Here is a 23,670-nt window from a genome sequence, read left to right as displayed (position 1 = left end):
ATCACCAACCATCAAGAAGTATTGAGTCTTCCATACCTTCACAGGATAAGTATGGAAAATCTGCGCTTTATCGCAAAAATTGAATCAAGAACTATGACGGGGCCAACAATATCAGGCTTCGCTAGCATTATATTGATTATCGTTTGTTACACTCTAGTTAAAATATGGCAGAGGAGAAGGAAAAGACGCCAATGCCAAGACCTTCAGCTTGTCATTGATAACTTTAAGAAGTCCGTGGACCAATAAGCGGCAGCACTTTTGACAGCCGACAACTTTGCCAGCCTTCGTATTCGATTGCATTCGCCATTCGTATACGTAAATTTGTATTTATAAATAGATATATGTTTTCGTACATACATATGTATATGTTCAATGGCAGCTGACACATGTCCATATGTACATATATTTAAATGCAGCCATGCAACCACCCCCAAATCCCAATGAAAACGCTTAATTCGTATTGTTTGCGAATAAAATAATTACATTTTTATTTATTATAAGTACATACATACATATGCACTTTATGCAATGTATGTAAATTTTAGTGACCAATAATATGGTTTACCGTCGGCAAAACGCAAATCTTGTAGATCTCCGCCTGATTAATGAAATTGATTGAAATTTTTGAAATGTTCTTTTATTTTAAGTATTATAATTTGATAGATCAGAACTATTTTCAATTGACAATATTTTTATATCTATCAAAACTAAATATCAAAGAAAACTATATTAAAATATTTGACATAAATTATAAACATATTTAGATTCGAAAGTTGATATATGTACAGGTGTATATTGTATACAAATTATATAATTTATAATCGTGCATGCTATGTTGCATGAAATTACATTTTCAAACCATGTAAATTTTGATTGCCATTATTAAGATTTGCCGTCGGCAAAACGCAACACCTCCTCCTGATTAATTAAATTGTAATATGGTATAATTTATTTATTTAAATTAAAATTTTCAATATTGCATAAATATTGAACATAAATTGTGCATAAATATTCTAGTCATTTGTACAAAAGTATTAACATGCTATTTTGCATGAAATCGCATTTTGTAAGCATTTGTACAAAAGTTAACAAAATTTCAAAAAGCTCAAATGCAGAAAATAACTCAATGTCTCAATGTCACTCATTTTGACTTATTCTCTACTTAATTTTCGTCAGGCGAATCAAAAAATATGAGACAAGAAATTACGAAAAATAGGAAGAGACGGAATGGCCGAGCCCAAGAAGTAGGTACATTGGCAAATTCCAATTCTGCCCGACATTGTCAGCTGGTGTCTCTTATTATCTATCCTCTTTGGTTGCGTGTTGAAGTTTCGCTGACGCAGCACACGCGCAGAATAAGCGGAAGCTAATTGGGACAACGATTGGTGTAGTTGCAGAAATTGTGATTGAACAGCATAATCTAGTTTTAGTTAAGTAAACTATTTTTTATACAATAATTGGTTAGCATAGCATAATTATTTTAACACAAGAATTTAGCTGCTAGGTAAATTACTTTGTTCGAGTCAGTTCAATTTCGATCGTGCAAGAGCACAGAATAAATTTTATAACGTTAACATATTTCTCGTGTTTATTTTAATTCGGTGAACGGACAGTTCACCGCAACTTTAATTTTTTATCGCCTCGCCTGCTGTGAGGCTTAACTGGCGCCCGAGCAGTTCTCTGTGCAGAGTGTATGAAATTTGATAAAAAGGACCAATTAATAAAAGTATTTAAATCGAACACAAAAAAGTAAAGTGAAAGTGAAGTGAAATAAAAGTTGGTAAAAAAAGTTAAGGGAAAGTAAAGCGAAACAAAATAACACATACTAAAGAAAAAAGTATTTAAAACAGACACAAAAATAAAGTAAAGTGAAACAAAATAATAAGTACTAAGGAAAACATAAATTTGTAAATCGAGCACGCAGGAAAAACAGAGTGAGAGCGAAATCATAAAAAACAAGTACCAGTGTCAAGAACCAAAACACCAACGGCGGCCGAATGAAATTTTGCTATTTGTGAGTAGATAGCGCAACTGTTAACACCTTTTTTTCTCTTCTGTATATTCCTGAGGAAATGAAAAAAACTCCTTTTGGAAATGAATGGCGCAGTAAACGCCATTCTCTCGCAACTAAACCGCTTCGAGGAACGCCTAAAAAGTGTCGAAACAAAGAGCAATGTAGAGTCCATACAGGGACTCAGCCAAAATTTGGTAAGACTAGAAGAACAGCTAGAGGATGTGCGCAGACAATCTGCGGACACCGACCCACAACCAGTAGAGGAGCCACTCGTAAGCCCTCTGACTGAGGGCGAACTGAACGAAATTTCAAAACTCCCAGATTCTGTCAAGGAACTCCAAATATTTGACGGATCACGAGAACACTATTCCTCTTGGATCCACAGCGCAGAACAAATCGTTAGGGATTATCAGGTTGTTCGGCACAAGCCGATCTATAGGGCCATATTAAGGCATATTAGGTATAAGATTAGGGGGGCAGCAGACGCTGCACTGGTATCCCACAATATCCTGGATGCTTATTGGAAAAGCATTAAGGAAATCCTTTCCCTGCACTATGCCGATGCCAGAGACATTGAAACGCTCGATCAACAACTAACCCACATGACTCAAGGACGCCAAGAAGTCTCCAAATTTTACGCTCAAATTAACAAGCAATTATCCCTAATGATAAATACTATCAATACGGAAAAATACGAGCATAAGGAAACAGTTAAGGCTTTGGCGGAGACGCACCGAAGAAGGGCACTCGACGTCTTTATAAGAGGTCTAAATGGGGACTTGCCGACGCTGCTCCTCATACAGAAACCAAAATCCTTACCAGAGGCATACTCATCATGCCTCGCATTTATGAACGTGGATAGCAAAACGCCATTTACAGAGCCCCACAAACATTCAACAGAAATAACAGAATGTTCACTGATGTATATCAGTCGCGTCATTTGCAGCAAGGCAACAGGGATTACCCACCTCAGTACCAATCTAGATATAGGTACACAGCCCCAACAAATAAAAGTCTTATAAATAGAGTCCCAAGCCAGTTAGGACCAAACCCATACCACCCAGGGTCAGGACAATCTCGCGTTAGTAATCAATATTCGCAGAGCTGGCGCAACAATAACAGCCCCTCAGGCGTCACAAGAATGGATGCTGATCAATCTTCCCAAAGCCGGCAATCCAATAGCTCCAATTTCCGAAGAAACGATAGTCTAAAAAGGGGACCTAGTTCTTCAGGGTTTTCAGCAAACAAACAACAAAAATTGTTCCATTTGGTGCCAATAGATGAAGAGGAGGGCGTAGATAGAAAGGGCACAATAGAAAGCAATATGGAACAACCCACCGGGGATCAGGTAAATTTTACGGTAGCGGCCTCGTGTCCGGCGTACCGTATTTAGAATACACCACGCAAGGTCAGGGAACACTCAAGTTTTTAGTGGATACGGGGGCAAACAAGAACTATATTAGCGAGCGCATAGCTCAAAATACCATACCGGTGGAGAAGCCTTTCCATGTATTCTCTGCGGGGGGAGAAATAAGAATACACAGAAAAGTGTGCGAAAATTTTTTTAAATTCGTTGGTAAAGATCTACATACCACATTCTTTGTTCTTCCAGGACTCAAATCCTTCGATGGTGTCATAGGTGACGATACACTAACAGAGATTAAAGCAGTGTTAGATAGGGAATTAAATCTTCTCACACTAAAACCAGATATTTTTCTGCTCCTTAAGCGACAAAAGGTACAAGAAGTCAAGAGTATCAACGTAGACCCCAGTATTTCTGACCCTATTAGGAAAGGACTGAGAAAGATACTCAAAAAATATGAAAACGTGTTCGGTCCAGTCGATCGTAGAATGGAGATCGAAACCAACGTCCGGGCAGAGATAAGAACCGAAACGGAAAACCCCATCTACACTAAAAGCTATCCCTACCCAGTCAACATGCGTAGCGAAGTATAAAAACAAATTAAGGATCTACTATCAGAAGGCATCATTCGTCCTTCGAAAAGCCCCTACAACTCGCCCATATGGATTGTGCCAAAGAAATCGCAGCCTGATGGTGAGAAAAAATACAGAATCGTTATAGATTTTAAACGCCTAAATGCCGTAACCATTCCTGACACATACCCTATACCAGACATTAATGGCACCATCGCAAGCCTGGGAAATGCAAAATACTTCACTACCTTAGACTTAACCTCCGGGTTCCACCTAATTCCTATGAAGGAGAGCGACATCCCAAAAACCGCATTTTCCACCATGAATGGAAAATACGAATTTTGCGGCTCCCTTTCGGCCTCAAAAATGCACCCTCTATCTTCCAAAGCATGATAGACGACGTGCTCAAAGAATTTATAGGCCGCATTTGCTTCGTATACATTGATGATATCATCATCTTTAGCAAAGATGAAGCCACTCATTTAAAGGATATCGAAGCAATTTTTGCTAGACTCTTAACAGCTGGTCTTAAAGTCAACTTAGAAAAAACACAATTCTTAAGAATAAGCGTGGAGTTTCTGGGATATATTGTGACATCCGAGGGTATACTACCAGACCCAAAAAAGTAGTCTCAATAAGAAACATGCTCCCTCCCTCCAATTTAAAAGAACTCAAAAGTTTTTTAGGATTAACTTCCTACTACAGGAAATTCATCCGCGATTATGCAAAAATCGCCAAACCACTAACCAACCTAACACGGGGCGAATACGCACAAGTAAGAGCAACACAATCAAGAAAAGTAGCAATAATAATGGATGAAGAAGCACGAAAGGCATTCAGTAATCTTAAGGAAATACTGACAACCGCGGAAGTCCTGACATTCCCCAACTTTGAGAAGGCCTTCAATCTAGCGACTGATGCGTCCGATTTTGCGATCGGTGCGGTGCTCTCACAAGACCATGATGGCAAAAACAAGCCTATAGCGTTTATATCACGAAGCTTGACCACCACAGAGGAGGGGTACGCAACGAACGAAAAAGAAATGCTAGCCATCGTCTGGGCCTTAGACAACCTCCGAAATTATTTGTACGGTGCAAGGAAGATTCAAATTTTTACCGATCATCAACCGCTAACCTTCTCTTTAAGCAACCGTAATTATAACGCCAAGCTCAAGCGATGGAAATCTAGGATAGAGGAGTATAATTACGAACTCATCTATAAGCCAGGAAAATTGAACGTCGTAGCTGACGCTCTCTCTCGGCTAAAAACTCAGGTAAATCAACTAACAACGACGTCCGAATCGGAATATGCCAGCGAAAACGCAACCATGGGCTCAACGTCGTACTCGGCAAACGACGGCAGCTCAACCTGTGACACCGTTCATAGCGCAGATCGGGATAACTCAGATTTAATTCCATTCGTCGAGGTACCTCTTAACGTGTTCAGGAATCAAATTGTGTTTGGGGGGAGGTTACAAATATGCGAGGAACCTCATCCTGGTTACCTGCGACACTATGTAGGAATAGAGGGTATAGGCGAACAAGAAATCGTTAATGTGCTTAAGGAAAAGCTTAGACCGAATGTAATCAACGGCATCAAAATGCCAGAAAGTCACTTAGGGTTGCTCCAGAAGGTATATTTAGAAAACTTTTTACATTATAAAATACGGGTAGCTCAAATTCTTGTAGAAGACCTACGAAACCCAGATAGAGTCCTTGAAGTCATATGGGAGGAGCATAGAAGAGCGCATCGAAACCCCACTAGAATAGAAAGCAAATCCTAGAGCGATACTACTTTCCGGGAATGAGCAATAAGATTAGAACATGTGTTTCATCGTGCGAAACATGTAAACTTAGCAAGTATGATAGGCACCCAAATACGCCAGAACTACAAAGGACACCAATCCCATGCCGTCCTTGTGAAATCATTCACATAGACATATTCGAAATTCAAGGGGAAAAGTTTTTAAGCTGCATAGAAAAATTCTCAAAATTTGCTAAACTTTTCCATATTAGAAACAAATCCACTCTGCACCTTAAAGAGAAAATGGTGAAACTACTACACTATTTTACGACCCCTACAATTTTGGTAACCGACAATGAACGCGGATTGATAAGCCCGATAACACAAAATTTACTCGAATCGTTAGGAATCAGCCTTTATCGTACGCCATCCCAGAGAAGTGAGGTGAATGGCCAAGTAGAAAGGCTCCATTCCACCCTTATCGAAATATTTAGGTGTTTAAAATTAGACAATCCCACTTTCAAGACAAAAGAGCTGGTAAATATAGCAGTAGATCGCTATAACAATACCATTCACTCGGTAACAAACCGAAAGCCAAGTGAGATATTTTTCAATCGTTCAAAAGCCTCTAATTACCAGGAACTCCTAGACAAAAGTAGGAAAATAAAGGAATACCTGAAAACACTGCTAACCCAAAAGCAAATTGCCCAGATCGAACGGCATAACAGGAAAAGATCGCTACCGGAGCGTTATGACGAAAACGATGTCATATACGTGAAGATGACAGATTAAGGGAAAACAGAAACCACCTTTCAAAAAAGAAATAATTGGCAAAGACAACAAAGTCACAGTAACCACACTTAGTGGTAAAAAAAATCCAAAAATTGCACATAAAAAATTTAAAGAAACGCGGCAATGCGCATAATGAATAGAAACTATTTGAAATCATAGCTACAAGAGCGGGCTTATTAGTGGGACCAATCGTGCCTTAGTAGGTTGTGGCGCCATCGAAATTGACAAATGGCTACGCTACTCCCAAAAGGGATACCCACGATCCCCCATAGCTGGTTCGAGAACAGCATGATGAACAAAAAAAAAAAAAAACATATTTCTGAATTTCGTTATTACTTGCTACTACCAAAAAGAAACGAAAAACCAAAGAAATGTATTTCTGAATTTTGTTCTTACTTGCGACAACAAAAAAAAACAAAAAAGACAAAAAACAAAAAATCACCAACGAAATGTATTTCTGAATTCCGTTATTACTTGCTACAACAAAAAAACTAAGAAATACAAACTTAAATAGTACAACATTGAAATTATTAGATACTACTATGTAGCGCAAAAACAAAACTAACAAAAAACAAGTAAGGAAGGCTAAGTTCGGGTGTAACCGAACATTACATACTCAGTTGAGAGCTATGGAGACAAAATAAAGAAAATCACCATGTAGGAAAATGAACTTAGGGTAACCCTGGAATGTGGTTGTATGACATGTGTATCAAATGGAAGGTATTAAAGAGTATTTTAAGAGAGAGTAGGCCATAGTTCTATGGATGGACGCCATTTAGGGATATCGCCATAAAGGTGGACCAGGGCTGACTCTAGAATTTGTTTGTACGATATGGGTATCAAATGAAAGGTGTTACTGGGCATTTTAAGAGGGATTGGCCTTAGGTCTATCGGTGAACGCCTTTTCGAGATATCGCCATTAAGGTGGACCAGGGTGACTCTAGAATGTGTTTGTACGATATGGGTATCAAATGAAAGGTGGTAATGAGTATTTTAAAAGGGAATGTGCTTTATTTCTATAGGTGAACGCCTTTTCGAGAAATCGCCATAAAGGTGGACCAGGGGTGACTCTAGAATATGTTTGTACGATATGGGTATCAAATGAAAGCTGTTAATGAGTATTTTGAAAAGGAGTGATCCTTAGTTCCATAGGTGGACACCTTTTCGAGATATCGCCATAAAGGTGGACCAGGGGTGTCTCTAGAATGTGTTTGTACGATATGGGAATCAAATGAAAGGTGTTACTGAGCATTTTAAGAGGGAGTGGGCATTAGGTCTATAGGTGGACGCCTTTTCGAGATATCGCCATTAGGGTGGGCCAGGGGTGACTCTAGAATGTTTGTACGATATGGGTATCAAACGAAAGGTGTTACTGAGCATTTTAAGAGGGAGTGGGCATTAGGTCTATAGGTGGACGCCTTTTCGAGATATTGCCATTAGGGTGGGCCAGGGGTGACTCTAGAATGTGTTTGTACGATATGGGTATCAAATGAAAGGTGGTAATGAGTATTTTAAAAGGGAGTAATCCTTAGTTCTATAGGTGGACGCCTTTTCGAGATATCGCCATAAAGGTGGACCAAGGGTGACTCTAGAATGTTTGTACGATATGGGTATCAAACGAAAGGTGTTACTGAGCATTTTAAGAGGGAGTGGGCATTAGGTCTATAGGTGGACGCCTTTTCGAGATATCGCCATTAGGGTGGGCCAGGGTGACTCTAGAATGTGTTTGTACGATATGGGTATCAACTGAAAGGTGGTAATGAGTATTTTAAAAGGGAGTAATCCTTAGTTCTATAGGTGGACGCCTTTTCGAGATATCGGCATAAAGGTGGACCAAGGGTGACTCTAGAATGTTTGTACGATATGGGTATCAAACGAAAGGTGTTACTGATCATTTTAAGAGGGAGTGGGCATTAGGTCTATAGGTGGACGCCTTTTCGAGATATCGCCATAAAGGTGGACCAAGGGTGACTCTAGAATGTTTGTACGATATGGGTATCAAACGAAAGGTGTTACTGATTATTTTAAGAGGGAGTAGGCATTAGATCTATAGGTGGACGCCTTTTCGAGATATCGCCATTAGGGTGGGCCAGGGGTGACTCTAGAATGTTTGTACGATATGGGTATCAAACGAAAGGTGTTACTGAGCATTTCAAGAGGGAGTGGGCATTAGGTCTATAGGTGGACGCCTTTTCGAGATATCGCCATTAGGGTGGGCCAGGAGTGACTCTAAAATGTTTGTACGATATGGGTATCAAACGAAAGGTGTTACTGAGCATTTTAAGAGGGAGTGGACATTAGGTCTATAGGTGGACGCCTTTTCGAGATATCGCCATTAGGGTGGGCCAGGGGTGACTCTAGAATGTTTGTACGATATGGGTATCAAACGAAAGGTGTTACTGAGCATTTTAAGAGGGAGTGGGCATTAGGTCTATAGGTGGACGCCTTTTCGAGATGTCGCCATTAGGGTGGGCCAGGGGTGACTCTAGAATGTGTTTGTACGATATGGATATCAAATTAAAGGTATTAATGGGGGTTTTAAAAGCGAATGTCCCTTAGATGTATATGTGAAGGCGTTCTTGCGATATCGACCAAAATGTGGACCACGTGATCCAGAAAATCATCTGTCGGGTACTGCTAATTTATTTATATATGCAATACCACTCACAGTATTCCTGCCAAGATTCCAAGTGCTGTTGATTTCGCCTTGTAGAACTTTTTCATTTTCTTCTACTTAATATGGTAGGTGTCACACCCATTTTACAAAGTTTTTTCCAAAGTTATATTTTGGGTCAATAAACCAATCCAGTTACCATGTTTCATACCTTTTTTCGTATTTGGTATAGAATTATGGCATTTTTTTCATTTTTCGTAATTTTCGATATCGATAAAGTGGGCGTGGTTATGGTCGGATTTCGGCCATTTTTTATACCAAGATAAAGTGAGTTCAGATAAGTATGTGAACTAAGTTTAGTAAAGATATATCGGTTTTTGCTCAAGTTATTGTGTTAACGGCCGAGCGGAAGGACAGACGGTGGACTGTGTATAAAAACTTAGCGTGGCTTCCACCTATTTCGCCCATTTTCGCAGAGAACAGTTACCGTCATAGAATCTATGCCCCTGCCAAATTTGAGAAGGATTGGTAAATTTTTGTTCGACTTATGGCATTAAAAGTATTCTAGACAAACTAAATGAAAATGGGCGGAGCCACGCCCATTTTGAAATTTTCTTTTATTTTTGTATTTTGTTGCATCATATCATTACTGGAGTTCAATTTTGACTTAATTTACTTATATACAGTAAAGATATTAAATTTGTTGTTAAAATTTGAATTTAAAAAAATTTTTTTTTAAAAAGTCGGCGTGTTCTTCATCCAATTTTCATCGCTTTAACCGCCTTTGGCATTTTTTCGGTTTTCAGAAATTTTCGATATCGAAAAAGTGGGCGTGGTTATAGTGCGATATTGTTCATTTTAAATAGCGATCTGACATGAGTGCCCAGGAATCTACATACCAAATTTCATCAAGATACCTCAAAATTTACTCAAGTTATCGTGTTAACGGACAGACGGACGGACGGACGGACGGACATGGCTCAATCAAATTTTTTTTCGATACTGATGATTTTGATATATGGAAGTCTATATCTATCTCGATTCCTTTATACCTGTACAACCAACCGTTATCCAATCAAAGTTAATATACTCTGTGAGCTCTGCTCAACTGAGTATAAAAAATACCAAAAGCTGTCGGAATGTGTGGGGCGCACTCAAAAAATTGATACGCGAAAAATAATAGTGGTTAGTGGTAATAGTGGTAATTTTTAAATGTGTTTCCGCATGAGGAAAGCGCTCTTCTGTTGTTTTGTTATTTTCTGAATTTAAATTGAACATTCTGAACTCGAATTCTTATAAAACTATTTATTTTAAACAAATAAGAAATACGTATGCTTTTATCACGTACAAAATTAAAAACGTAATGAAATAAAGTAAATAAAAGGCAAAAGCATTGTTTCATTTTTGGCGGAATATAATAATGGTCATTTATGATAGTATAACAGTCAAACCTGATATCTACAGTAAACTATCATTTGTGACACTTTTTGATAGTTAGAGTGTCAGCACTGATCCAGGAAAATGGATGAGAGTGAGCAGTACGGCTATATACTTAATCAGTAGGTCATGTTGGTGTATAAGAAGGAGACAAAAACTCACACGTACATAGTTGTTTACATCACATTTGCGCAAGTCACCTTAATTTTGTGATGGAAAGTTTGTATGAGGCGCTGATCGTTAGGTTGACATTGCTGACAATCAGATGATAGTCATATGATAGTCAGTATTCTTGTATGGGACATGATATGAAACTTTTATTCTCTCTCAATTCGTTTCCAGGAATGGGTCTTGAAGTTCATTTGATTGTAAACAAAAGTTCATTCGTTTCCAAGAATGGGTCTTGAAGTTCATTCGATTGTAAACAAAAGTTCATTCGTTTCCAAGAACATCAGATGGCTATAGAGTTGCCTAAACTACCCAAAAAAAAAACTCCAAGAAATCCGTTCAGTTTCACTATTTTCAAAAAAATCAGCAAGTAAGGTGATAAAAAATTATTAAAAATTTATAAAAAAGGGAAAGTTTTGTAGAAATATTTTGTGGTAGATAAGTGAAAAAATATGAAATAATATATTTCGATTGCGTTGCTTTGCTTTGTTGCGCTGGCACCGCCATAAGCTAACAATGAACGGTTAGCCCCTTTTTCACTTTGATGCGACCAAAACGGTTATGTACATACATATGTATATCCCCATACAATAAAAAACGCAAAAAATTTATAAGAAATTACGAAATTAGATCACTTGGTGAAGTATCTGCGTTGTCGTCCGCAAAAGGCTGTTAATTATACATGTTGCGTTAACCTATACGTATACTTACAATTTATCTCAGCTGTCAAAAGTGGAATGTTGCAACGCTCCACAAAAACCTGACCTTTATGCATCCATCTACATCAATGCGAAGACTAAGAAGCTGACTTTTTCACCAATCGAAAGCTGCTACCAAAACCCGTTTCGTGTGCAGCCCTTTGATGAAAGGTGTTGTCACTGATAAATTTCCCACGGGTGAAAAATAGTTATTTTTTCTTCGGATTTGTAATCCGGACAAAAACTCGAGTTTTTTGATATCCCATTTGACAATCTTGAGTAAGTTTTCGGTGAAAATTATAAATTAAACCTTTACCATGTACAATACCCCAAAGTTATTCTGAAATGCCCAAACTTGATTTTGAGCATGATGGTATCTATGGCCAATATTATAAAAAATGCACATTTTCACGCGCTCTCAGAGAGCGAGAAGTTTCATATCATGTCATCAGTGATATTATGATCTTATGCAATTATAATATTTATGCAACATTTTGTTTTCTTTGATATTAATTCAAGTTTTGTCTTTGATATTAATTCAAGTTAACCTTTTTAAGCGTGGTGACCGATAAGAAAACAAATTTTTTACTTTTATTGAATAAATGAGAAGTTAATATTTAACTTTCAGTTTAACTTTAACTTTATTTTTAACTTTAACTTTCACTTTAACTTTGACATTCATTTTAACTTTAACTTTAACTTTATTTTTAACTTTAACTTTAACATTCACTTTAACTTTAACTTTAACTTTAACACTAACTTAAACTTTAACTTTAACTGTAACTTTAACTGTAAATTTAACTTTAACTTTAACCTTAGCTTTAACTTTAACTTTGACTTTAACTTTGACTTTAACTTTAACTTTAACCTTCACTTTATCTTTAACTTTAACTTTAACTTTGACTTTGACTTTAACTTTAACTTTCATTTTAACTTTAACTTTAACTTTATTTTTAACTTTAACTTAACTTTAACTTTAACTTAATTTCAACTTTAACTTTAACTTCAACTTTAACTTTATTTTTAACTTAAACTTTAACTTTCGCTTTAACTTTAACATTCACTTTAACTTTAACTTTAACTTTAACCTTAACTTTAACTTTAACTTTAACTTTCACTTTAACTTTGACTTTGACTTTAACTTTAACTTTCATTTTAACTTTAACTTTATTTTTAACTTTAACTTTAACTTTCGCTTTAACTTTAACATTCACTTTAACTTTAACTTTAACCTTGACTTTAACTTTAACTTAACTTTAACTTTAACTTAACTTCAACTTTAACTTTAACTTCAACTTTAACTTTATTTTTAACTTTAACTTTAACTTTCGCTTTAACTTTAACATTCACTTTAACTTTAACTTTAACCTTAACTTTAACTTTAACTTTAACTTTAACTTTAACTTTCATTGCAATGTAAACGAAAACTCACCGACGTGCAACGCCCGTACGTACGTAGCCCGGAACGCAGAAATCAAAACAATTTTTATTTTTTCCGTAAGAACGTGTCAGCTGATCGCTCTCTCACTAAACAGAGTTGCCTAGTAAACTTTTGTGCGCTAATTTTTGACCGTTTGCAGTTTTATGCAAAAACATCTAATTAAAGTTTGAAAAATTCTGAAAATAATTCGAAATAATTATGTAAAAGTGCAGATTATAAATATGTGATCTATTTATATTTATTTAATATTAATTCCAGCCTTTAAAACATCAAAAATTAAATTGGAAAAAGTAAGGAAGGCTAAGTTCGGGTGTAACCGAACATTACATACTCAGTTGAGAGCTATGGAGACAAAATAAGGAAAATCACCATGTAGGAAAATGAACCTAGGGTAACCCTGGAATGTGGTTGTATGACATGTGTATCAAATGGAAGGTATTAAACAGTATTTTAAGAGAGAGTAGGCCATAGTTCTATGGATGGACGCCATTTAGGGATATCGCCATAAAGGTGGACCAGGGCTGACTCTAGAATGTGTTTGTACGATATGGGTATCAAATGAAAGGTGATAATGAGTATTTTAAAAGGGCATGGGCTTTAGTTCTATAGGTGAACGCCTTTTCGAGAAATCCCCATAAAGGTGGACCAGGGGTGACTCTAGAATATGTTTGTACGATATGGGTATCAAATGAAAGCTGTTAATGAGTATTTTGAAAAGGAGTGATCCTTAGTTCCCTAGGTGGACGCCGTTTCGAGATATCGCCATAAAGGTGGACCAGGGGTGTCTCTAGTTGTACGATATGGGAATCAAATGAAAGGTGTTACTGAGCGTTTTAAGAGGGAGTGGGCATTAGGTCTATAGGTGGACGCCTTTTCGAAATGTCGCCATTAGGGTGGGCCAGGGGTGACTCTAGAATGTGTTTGTACGATATGGGTATCAAACGAAAGGTGTTACTGAGCATTTTAAGAGGGAGTGGGCATTAGGTCCATAGGTGGACGCCTTTTCGAGATATCGCCATTAGGGTGGGCCAGGGGTGACTCTGGAATGTGTTTGTACGATATGGGTATCAAATGAAAGGTGGTAATGAGTATTTTAAAAGGGAGCAATCCTTAGTTCTATAGGTGGACGCCTTTTCGAGATATCGCCATAAGGGTGGACCAAGGGTGACTCTAGAATGTTTGTACGATATGGGTATCAAACGAAAGGTGTTACTGAGAATTTTAAGAGGGAGTGGGCACTAGGTATATAGGTGGACGCCTTTTCGAGATATCGCCATTAGGGTGGGCCAGGGGTGACTCTAGAATGTTTGTACGATATGGGTATCAAACGAAAGGTGTTACTGAACATTTTAAGAGAAAGTGGGCATTAGGTCTATAGGTGGGCGCCTTTTCGAGATATCGCCATTAGGGTGGGCCAGGGTGACTCTAGAATGCGTTTGTACGATATGGGTATCAAATGAAAGGTGGTAATGAGTATTTTAAAAGGGAGTAATCCTCAGTTCTATAGGTGGACGCCTTTTCGAGATATCGCCATAAAGGTTGACCAAGGGTGACTCTAGAATGTTTGTACGATATGGGTACCAAACGAAAGGTGTTACTGAGCATTTTAAGAGGCAGTGGGCATTAGGTCTATAGGTGGACGCCTTTTCGAGATATCGCCATTAGGGTGGGCCAGGGGTGACTCTAGAATGTTTGTACGATATGGGTATCAAACGAAAGGTGTTACTGATCATTTTAAGAGGGAGTGGGCATTAGGTCTATAGGTGGACGCCTTTTCGAGATATCGCCATTAGGGTGGGCCAGGGGTGACTCTAGAATGTTTGTACGATATGGGTATCAAAGGAAAGGTGTTACTGAGCATTTTAAGAGGGAGTGGACATTAGGTCTATAGGTGGACGCCTTTTCGAGATATCGCCATTAGGGTGGGCCAGGGCTGACTGTAGAATGTTTTTACGATATGGGTATCAAACGAAAGGTGTTACTGAGCATTTTAAGAGGGAGTGGGCATTAGGTCTATAGGTGGACGCCTTTTCGAGATATCGCCATTAGGGTGGGCCAGGGTTGAATCTAGAATGTGTTTGTACGATATGGATATCAAATTAAAGGTATTAATGAGGGTTTTAAAAGCGAGTGGCCTTTAGATGTTTATGTGAAGGCGTTCTCGCGATATCGACCAAATGTGGATCAGGTGATCCAGAAAATCATCTGTCGGGTACTGCTAATTTATTTATATATTCAATAACACTAACAGTATTCCTGCCAAGATTCCAAGGGCTGTTGATTTCGCCTTGTAGAACTTTTTCATTTTCTTCTACTTAATATGGTAGGTGTCACACCCATTTTACAAAGTTTTTTCCAAAGTTATATTTTTCGTCAATAAACCAATCCAGTTACAATGTTTCATCCCTTTTTTCGTATTTGGTATAGAGTTATTGCATTTTTTTAATTTTTCGTAATTTTCGATATCGATAAAGTGGGCGTGGTTATGGTCGGATTTCGGCCATTTTTTATACCAAGATAAAGTAAGTTCAGATAAGTACGTGGGCTAAGTTTAGTAAAGATATATCGGTTTTTGCTCAAGTTATTGTGTTAACGGCCGAGCGGAAGGACAGACGGTGGACTGTGTATAAAAACTGGGCGTGGCTTCCACCGATTTCGCCCATTTTCACAGAGAACAGTTAACGCCATAAAATCTATGCTCCTACCAAATTTCAAAAAGAATTGGTAAATTTTTGTTCGACTTATGGCATTAAAAGTATTCTAGACACACTAAATGAAAATGGGCGGAGCCACGCCTATTTTGAAATTTTCTTTTATTTTTGTATTTTGTTGCATCATATCATTACTGGAGTTGAATTTTGACTTAATTTACTTATATACAGTAAAGATATTAAATTTTTTGTTAAAATTTGAATTTAAAAAAAATTTTTTTTAAAAAGTGGGCGTGTTCTTCATCCAATTTTGCTAATTTTTATTCAGCACATATATAGTAATAGTAGTAACGTTCCCGCCAAATTTCATCATGATATCTTCAACGACTGCCAAATTACAGCTTGCAAAACTTTTAAATTACCTTCTTGTAAAAGTGGGCGGTGCCACGCCCATTGTCCAAAATCTTACTAATTTTCTATTCTGCGTCATAACGTCAACCCATCTACCAAGTTTCATCGCTTTAACCGCCTTTGGCAATGAATTATCGCATTTTTTCGGTTTTTCGAAATTTTCGATATCGAAAAAGTGGGCGTGGTTATAGTCCGATATCGTTCATTTTAAATAGCGATCTGAGATGAGTGCTCAGGAACCTACATACCAAATTTCATCAAGATACCTCAAAATTTACTCAAGTTATCGTGTTAACGGACGGACGGACGGACGGACATGGCTCAATAAAATTTTTTTTGGATCCTGATTATTTTGATATATGGAAGTCTATATCTATCTCGATTCCTTTATATATGTACAACCAACCGTTATCCAATCAAACTTAATATACTCTGTGAGCTCTGCTCAACTGAGTATAAAAAGTTGATGTTTCCATAAGCATGCATGCAAACTGGTCAATGGCAACAGTGCTTTGCTGTAAATAATACACACACAAATATGTTATGTACATGTACACAGACGCACACATTGATTCCTACGGGCTTGAGGGTTCGGTCAAACGTGTTTCGTACGACAAACGTCCGTACGTACGGCACACGTCGGTGGGTAATTGCCACTTTAGTTTGATTTCGATGGTCGTACGGTAGTGATGGACGATATGGCTATTTTGAGTTATCAGTGAAAATAGATATGGCTATTTTTAAATCACGGCTATTTTTTATAGCTATAGCGATCGCTTTATTTTAACAAGCGATTCTATACAGACGATATGATGGGCAGTACAGCGATTTTGAGCTATCGGTGAATATAGATATGGCTATTTTTTACAGCTATGGCGATCGCTTTCATTTATCTTTGATAAGCGAATCTGCAATTATTTGTATACTGGGATATAAATATTGAATGTTTAAGTTTGTTTACCGGAGTAGATTGAATGTTATACATTAATTTAATTTAGTATACAGAATATATGAACCAAAATTGGAATAAATAGACGAAAATATGTACCTTTTATTGTAAACTGATGTAATGTGAAATTCTAATATGTTCAGTCTCGTATTACACTCAATGAGATGAAACTAGCTGAAATAGATGTCAATACATTTTTGTTTTATAAATTTTGCTAATTCAAAATGCTTTGATTTTTAAATGTAAGATGAATCAACCCGAAATAAATCTGTATATGTAACACCATAAAAACATGATTTATTTACTATATTATACTACATCGATGTATTGGGATTCAAGGGGTTGTGTAGGGCAATATATAGCTTCTCCAACCCAATTGTCAACCTCACCTTCGAGCGGCGAATCCCGTTTCACTAACAGACGAGGCTCTGGCGACCCCAAGCTCCTCAGGGAACTTGGGGGTGGGGAGGGAGCGATGGCCTGAAGGTTTAATGTGGCCATATAAATCGTTCTCGAGATGGTCGGGCCAGCACCTTAATGGTGCTGTTACCGGAGCGTATCGGATCTGTATCCGACAAAGGACCATCACATCGATAACACTCCCCAAAGCCTTCTGGGAGTAACCTAATCGCTACAACAACAACAACAACAACAACAACACCGATGTATTCAGAAATACTCCGTATGAATTTATTCTGAAAGTTGTATTTGGCTGCATAATATTTGTATAGTAAAGTGGATCAGTTTTTAATGAAAAATATAGAGAAAAAATATAGCAAATTCTTCAAACTATTATAAAAATTTTCTTTAGCAGAAAATTAGCCACCCACTTCAGTGCCCTAGAAATTAGCCGGAATATTCAACCATATACAAACCATATGACAAAGCTTGAATTGCATTCTACCAAAAAACTTAAATTTTGAGCTAATCTGTTTACAATAAGACGAGTGATATATGTTTCTGTAATTCTTTTATTTTTCCATCAAAACACACAAATTTTATGAAACTGTTAACGGCTACAGCCTAGAAGTATTAACTCATGAATAACACATGCATTAAATTTTTATCGTATTCTGTTTCTAAGCGCACAAGTGGACCAAAAACTATGTCGTATTGATAACCATCTTCATAACGCAATAGCACTTGTGATGGTTCAGTGTCTATACCTGGCTTCTCTAAATCCCGAAATGTTGCATCGATATTTTCCTTCCAAAATTCCTCTAATTTGTTTATTTGTGCTGCTGATATTTGTCGTGCACGCTACTGCTCTTGCTCGTAGGCACCTTAACCAACCACAGCAAAAACGAACGATCAGTTATAAGTGGTTTCCATTGTTCTTGATACCCCAGCGGGTTAGGGGATCAGAATATACCCGCGGTAGGTATGCCTGTCGTAAGAGGCGACTAAAATACCAGATTCAAGGGGCTGTGTAGCGCAACCTTTCAGGGTGCCAGCGCAATATATAGCTTCTCCAAACCCAATTGTCAACCTCACCTATCCGCGGCGAATCCTGTTTCATTAACAGACGAGGCTCTGGCGACCCCAAGCTCATCATGGAACTTGGCGGTAGGGAGGGAGGGAATGGCCTGAAGGTTTAATGTGGCCACATAAATCGTTCCCGAGTTGGTCGGGCTAGCACCTTAATGGTGCTATGGTACCGGATTTGTATCCGGCAAAGGACCATCACATCGATAACACTCCCCAAAGCCTTCGGGGAGCAACCTTATCGCTAAAACAATAACAACAACAACATTGCTCTTGATCCCAATTCATATACATTACGTACGCCACACGAGTAAAATTTTAGTACTGTTTCTCGAAGTGGACCTTCAGAATGTAGGGTGACTTCCCTATGTTGAGCCTTCATCGAAAGTTTAACAATTTGGGATCCAGATGTGCTGCCACGTCCATTGCAAAACCATTTTTTGCAATTATTGCACATCACTTCGTAGTCAAAATTGTTGTTGCACAAGTTTGCTTTGTTCCGTTCGCCGTTTCCACAATTTCTCTGCACAAAAGGCATACTTTTTTCGCTCTTATTTACCACTATGTTGACGAGAAATTTTTTCGTTTTTCGATAATAGCTGGCAAACTTTTGTAAAAGTATATTTTTTCCAATTTTCGAGAAAATTATTCCTTTTTGTCGCCAATAAACTTTTTTACTCAGTCTGAAAGCAAAGCACACAGATGAGTAGTGATGAACGTTATTTCACTATCGATGATTGCATCCCCGCTATCAATATTAGTATTAGAATTTCATGCTGAAGGAAAATCGCCAATCGTTATAATCGCAATTGGCGATATTCTGCCAGAGGTGATTGCCATTCAAAAGAATCGAATGAAGGAAAATCGCCAATCACTGATATTTTTGGATTGCAATAGCTATAGCTATTAGCGATTTGTCAATAGCGGCGATGCAATCACCAATAGCGAAATATCGTTCCATCACTATCGTACGGTGAGGAAGTGTCGCACACGCGCTTAAAACAGAGTACCAAAGAGTGCGTGTGACATGTGTTCACCGTTCAAGCATTGAAATCAAACTAAATAAATAATTGATTTTGCTTTCGTGCTCGCTACGCGTTCTTGTTTACTAACACATTCTCAATTTCGTAACCGTGTAAATGTAGTGGTGCCCACCGCTGTTTATGATAGAGATCCAATTTTTTGGCATGTTGCTAACACCGAACCTTTTTTGACAAATATCCGTTACGGTCTTTTTTGATTTAGTCGCCAAGCCCGCGATAAATTCTATGCAATAGCTTAACATGTTGGCCGCCGGTATTCGTGACTCTCAAAATCAATTTAGAATGTTATTTAAGCAAAGAAATGATTATAAAGAAAATTCGGCAAAGATCAATACAATCCAGCAATGGCACTGCAGACTTGGGCACATAAATACAGCAACAATCAAAAACATCTGTGACAGAGGTTTAGCTGATGACATAAATGTGACGGAACATAACAATTTTTTCTGTGAAGATTGGATCTGCAATACGACGCGAGGCACGCAAGTGTTAATATTTTCACATGGATTTATGCGGCCCTATGTCTGAATCTGGTATCGGTGGAGTTCGCTATTTCATGTTGCTTAAGGATGAAGACACATGCTTCAGGTACGTTTATTTTTTATCCAACAAATCTGAAGTTCTTCAAAAACTTAGATGTTTTATTTAATTAATCGATCAGCATCGGCTGGTAGGGCAAAAACGCCATTCGAATACTGGTTTGGCAAGAAGCCCGATTTGAGTCACTTAAAGGTTTTTGGCACTGAATGCATGGTTTATCTGCCCAAACAACTTGGGAGGAAAAAGTGGGATGCTAAAACAAAGAAAATGTATCTAGTTGGCTATGAACCTTCAGCAAAAAATTTTCGTTTGTACGATCAGGAGTCAGCAAAAATAATTATTAGTTGCGATGTTGTTTTTAATGAAAAGGCAATTAGAATTGGGTCATTTAGCAAAGACGACGAGGGTGATAAGGGTAATGAAAACACTGAACAAGATGAAAGCGTTTCATCGTCTTTTCAGCCGCATATGTCCAGCACTCCCAAGAATTCTATGAAAAAAGAGACTTCAGCAACCGATATGCCAAATACATCAAATCGTTCTACGTTACAAAGTTCTGATCCTGATGCAAGAGAGCATAACAGGTATGGCTTGCGTAAGGAAGTTTTACCACCAGAGCGATTTGGATACGATTACATGGGCTGTTTAGTAACTATTTCAGAACCAGATTCATATAAAGATGCCATAAATTCGGAACACGCCGTGAATTGGAGAGCGGCAATAAATGAAGAAATCAATTCCCTTGAGCTTAAAAAAACTTGGGAGTTGGTAGAAAAACCCCGTGATAAAAATATTGTGGGATGCAAATGGGTGTTTAAAATTAAATCAAACCCAAATCAAAAACCAGTGTTTAAGGCGCGATTAGTGGCTAAAGGCTATTCACAAGAACCTGGTATCGACTATAAAGAACCATATTATGATTCAGTGAGAGTGGCTATGGCGGTAGCAGCCTTTGAGGGCATGGAGATGATGCAATTTGATGTCAAAACTGCCTTTTTATACGGAGAGCTCCATGAGGAGATTTATATGACATCCCACAAGGCATCAATGTCTCTCAAGCTCAAAATCAAGTTCTTCGCCTTAAAAAGGGTCTTTATGGGCTTAAGCAGGCATCTCGTAATTGGAATTCAAAGTTTGTGGAATTTCTGCAAACATTTAAAGTGCAGCAGTCTAGTGCTGACCATTGTGTGTTTCACGGCAATATTGAAAATAGTAAGATTTTTTTGCTTCTATACGTTGATGATGGGTTGATATTATCCCAAACCAAATCCGCTTTAAATTTATTCATTGAAAAATTATCGAGTGAATTTCGTATAACTTATGGTGAAAACAACTATTATGTTGGGCTTGAAATTTACCGCGATACACCAAACCAATCTATAAAAATTAGCCAACATTCTTACATAAAGAAAATTTTTCAACGCTTTAACATGGATGATTCAAAAGGTATTTGAACGCCTAGTGACGGTAACACATATCTATCAAAACGTAGCGAGGAAGCTACTGTAAGGTACCCATTCAGAGAAGCTGTTGGCTGTTTGATGTTTGCTGCTACAGTATCCAGACCAGGGGCCCTATTCGCTAACTGTGAGTTTTAAAGTGTACACAAGAAATTGTGTAAACTTTGAAATTCTGATTCTGTAAAGCAAAACTGTGAACAAAAAACTCACTGATAAAAACTTCGTGAGTTTTCTTGGCAGCCAGTGTACACTATTCTGACATTCAAAACTCATACGCACTGTTGCAGAATGACTTTTTTGTTTTCATGGCGTTTGATGAATATTTTCTCACTGACATAAGACTTTTACATTCAGCGCTCATTCAGCAAAACAATGTACACAATAATATACAGAATCGCATGAAAATTTAAAGTGTAAATTGTGTGTGCAAATGAGTTTTCAATGAGTGTACATTTTTCAGTTTTTCACAGTTACGGAATTGACACCCAGATATATTATATGCTCACTTCACCAACGGCATATGATATATTTCCCACGTACACGCTGTTAAGAGGATTTTTCGTTACCTAAAAGCAACCATGGACTACTGTATAAAATATAGGTCAGGTAAATTTGAAGGTTATACTGACGCAGATTTTGCTCCTGATGTCGATACAAGAAGATCTACAACCGGCTATGCATTTCTATTAAAGGGCAGCGTTGTGACATGGAGAAGCCACCGTCAAAAGACTGTTGCGTTGTCAACAACAGAGGCCGAGTGCATGGCCGCCTGTGAAGGAGCTAAAGAGCTAATTTGGTTTTAACAACTTTTGGCTGATTTTGGTTATAACCTGGATTCTCCTACAGGTCTTAATATCGATTGTAATGTAACAAATTAATGAGAGAATGTTTTGACTTTGGAAGTCTGATCAGTATTCGATTTTATTAAAGAAACTCATTACTATTTATACAGAAGTTCTTAACCTATGCAAATATACATACTTACATTAATATTTACATACTACAGGTGCATGACTCAATAGTGAGTAATGCTTGTCAGCAAATTATTGACCTACATATTGTCAATATGATTCCCGCTTGAGCAGTTCGGTATGACGCATTAATGCATTAGGTGACTTAGTGAAAGCGAAAGAACTTATGGTAGTTACTTGGGTCAATGAACGAGCGTTTGTAATGTTAAGCGTGTTTGAAATGGGGTGAATTCTACGCGATACTACACCATCGGCCTTTTAAGTGAGCTTATATAATTTTATGCTTAATTATAGACGGTCACTCAAATGTCACTGTGATAAGTGTGCCGTGTTGTTTCATTTTTCCTTGAATGACCCAGTCAACTTAGTTTGTTACCAAATAATTTTTTGCATTCAGTTGTAATTTATGTCATAGTGGTAACTTGATATTATAAGTTTATATATTTTCTTTTTGCTTTATTCGTTTGCATTTGCTTTACATACCATGCCCGTTATGCTCATGCTCGCTTTTTCATAATAAGCTGACTTTTTCTATTTTTTTTGTGAATTAATGGTAACTGGATAGACAATTGAAGAGCTGTAATTGATAGAAGAGTAAGGTGATTTATAGTAGTAGAAGTAGCTCAGCTAATTGGTAGATGGAAGGTACAGTGGATGCAAAAGTTTTTCGTATACTTTAAATGTTCTTTTTATATCTTCGATGTTTTCCAGCATTATATCTTTTTTTTTTCATCTGATATTATATGTCATGCGATTTCTGTGGTGGCCACCAAGACAGAATCGTCATGACTTTTATGAAGAATTATTTTTATTTTTCCGGGATTGTCACATGCACAACCTCTTTGGTTAGTGCAATTATTTGATCTTAGAGAATTTGGGTACCAATTATTATTTTATAAATTCGCCTACTGCAGTAAATATTCAATTCTTAATCATCAATTTGTCCCTCAGGACAACTGTAATTTTCCTTATAAATTTCAAGTCCTGGATTGCCGGCATTTCTTGTATGCCTGGTCGAATATTGTCCTAAGTCAATAACTTCCTCAACAATCTGGTTGCTTGAAAATTTTCTACGCTACCATTTTTCTATCCTAAGATGAAAACGAGCGCGACTAGTCTTTTGTTGCAAATTTATATAGCGCTTCACATATATACATATATACATGTTCTCTTTGTGACTTCTTCATTATTTTTTTTGTTGTTAATATTGGCTGGTTGTGAAAAAAAATTTTTTCATATGTCCACTGACGCAAATTTTACTAGAGCTGTTTTATAAATCTTTTCCTTTGACAGCCTTCAAGGATGTTATTTTGATAAC

The 23,670-nt window shown here is 37.4% G+C and overlaps 1 protein-coding gene across 1 annotated transcript in view; it reads left to right on the top strand.

The window, feature by feature from the left end:
* The first annotated feature begins 1,687 nt into the window (after positions 1-1,687).
* Positions 1,688-23,670, top strand: part of LOC137235970 (probable cytochrome P450 28d1) — a 44,252-nt gene continuing 22,269 nt past the window's right edge. The window contains exon 1 of the mRNA XM_067758678.1: positions 1,688-2,014. Within this exon, the coding sequence (XP_067614779.1) occupies positions 1,998-2,014 (17 nt within the window). The 5' untranslated portion in view covers positions 1,688-1,997. The remainder of the gene's footprint in view (positions 2,015-23,670) is intronic.

This window comes from Eurosta solidaginis, unplaced genomic scaffold, assembly GCF_040869045.1.
Source record: "Eurosta solidaginis isolate ZX-2024a unplaced genomic scaffold, ASM4086904v1 ctg00001119.1, whole genome shotgun sequence".
Classification (NCBI taxonomy): Eukaryota; Metazoa; Arthropoda; class Insecta; order Diptera; family Tephritidae; genus Eurosta; species Eurosta solidaginis.
This window is presented reverse-complemented; position numbering and strand designations above follow the sequence as displayed.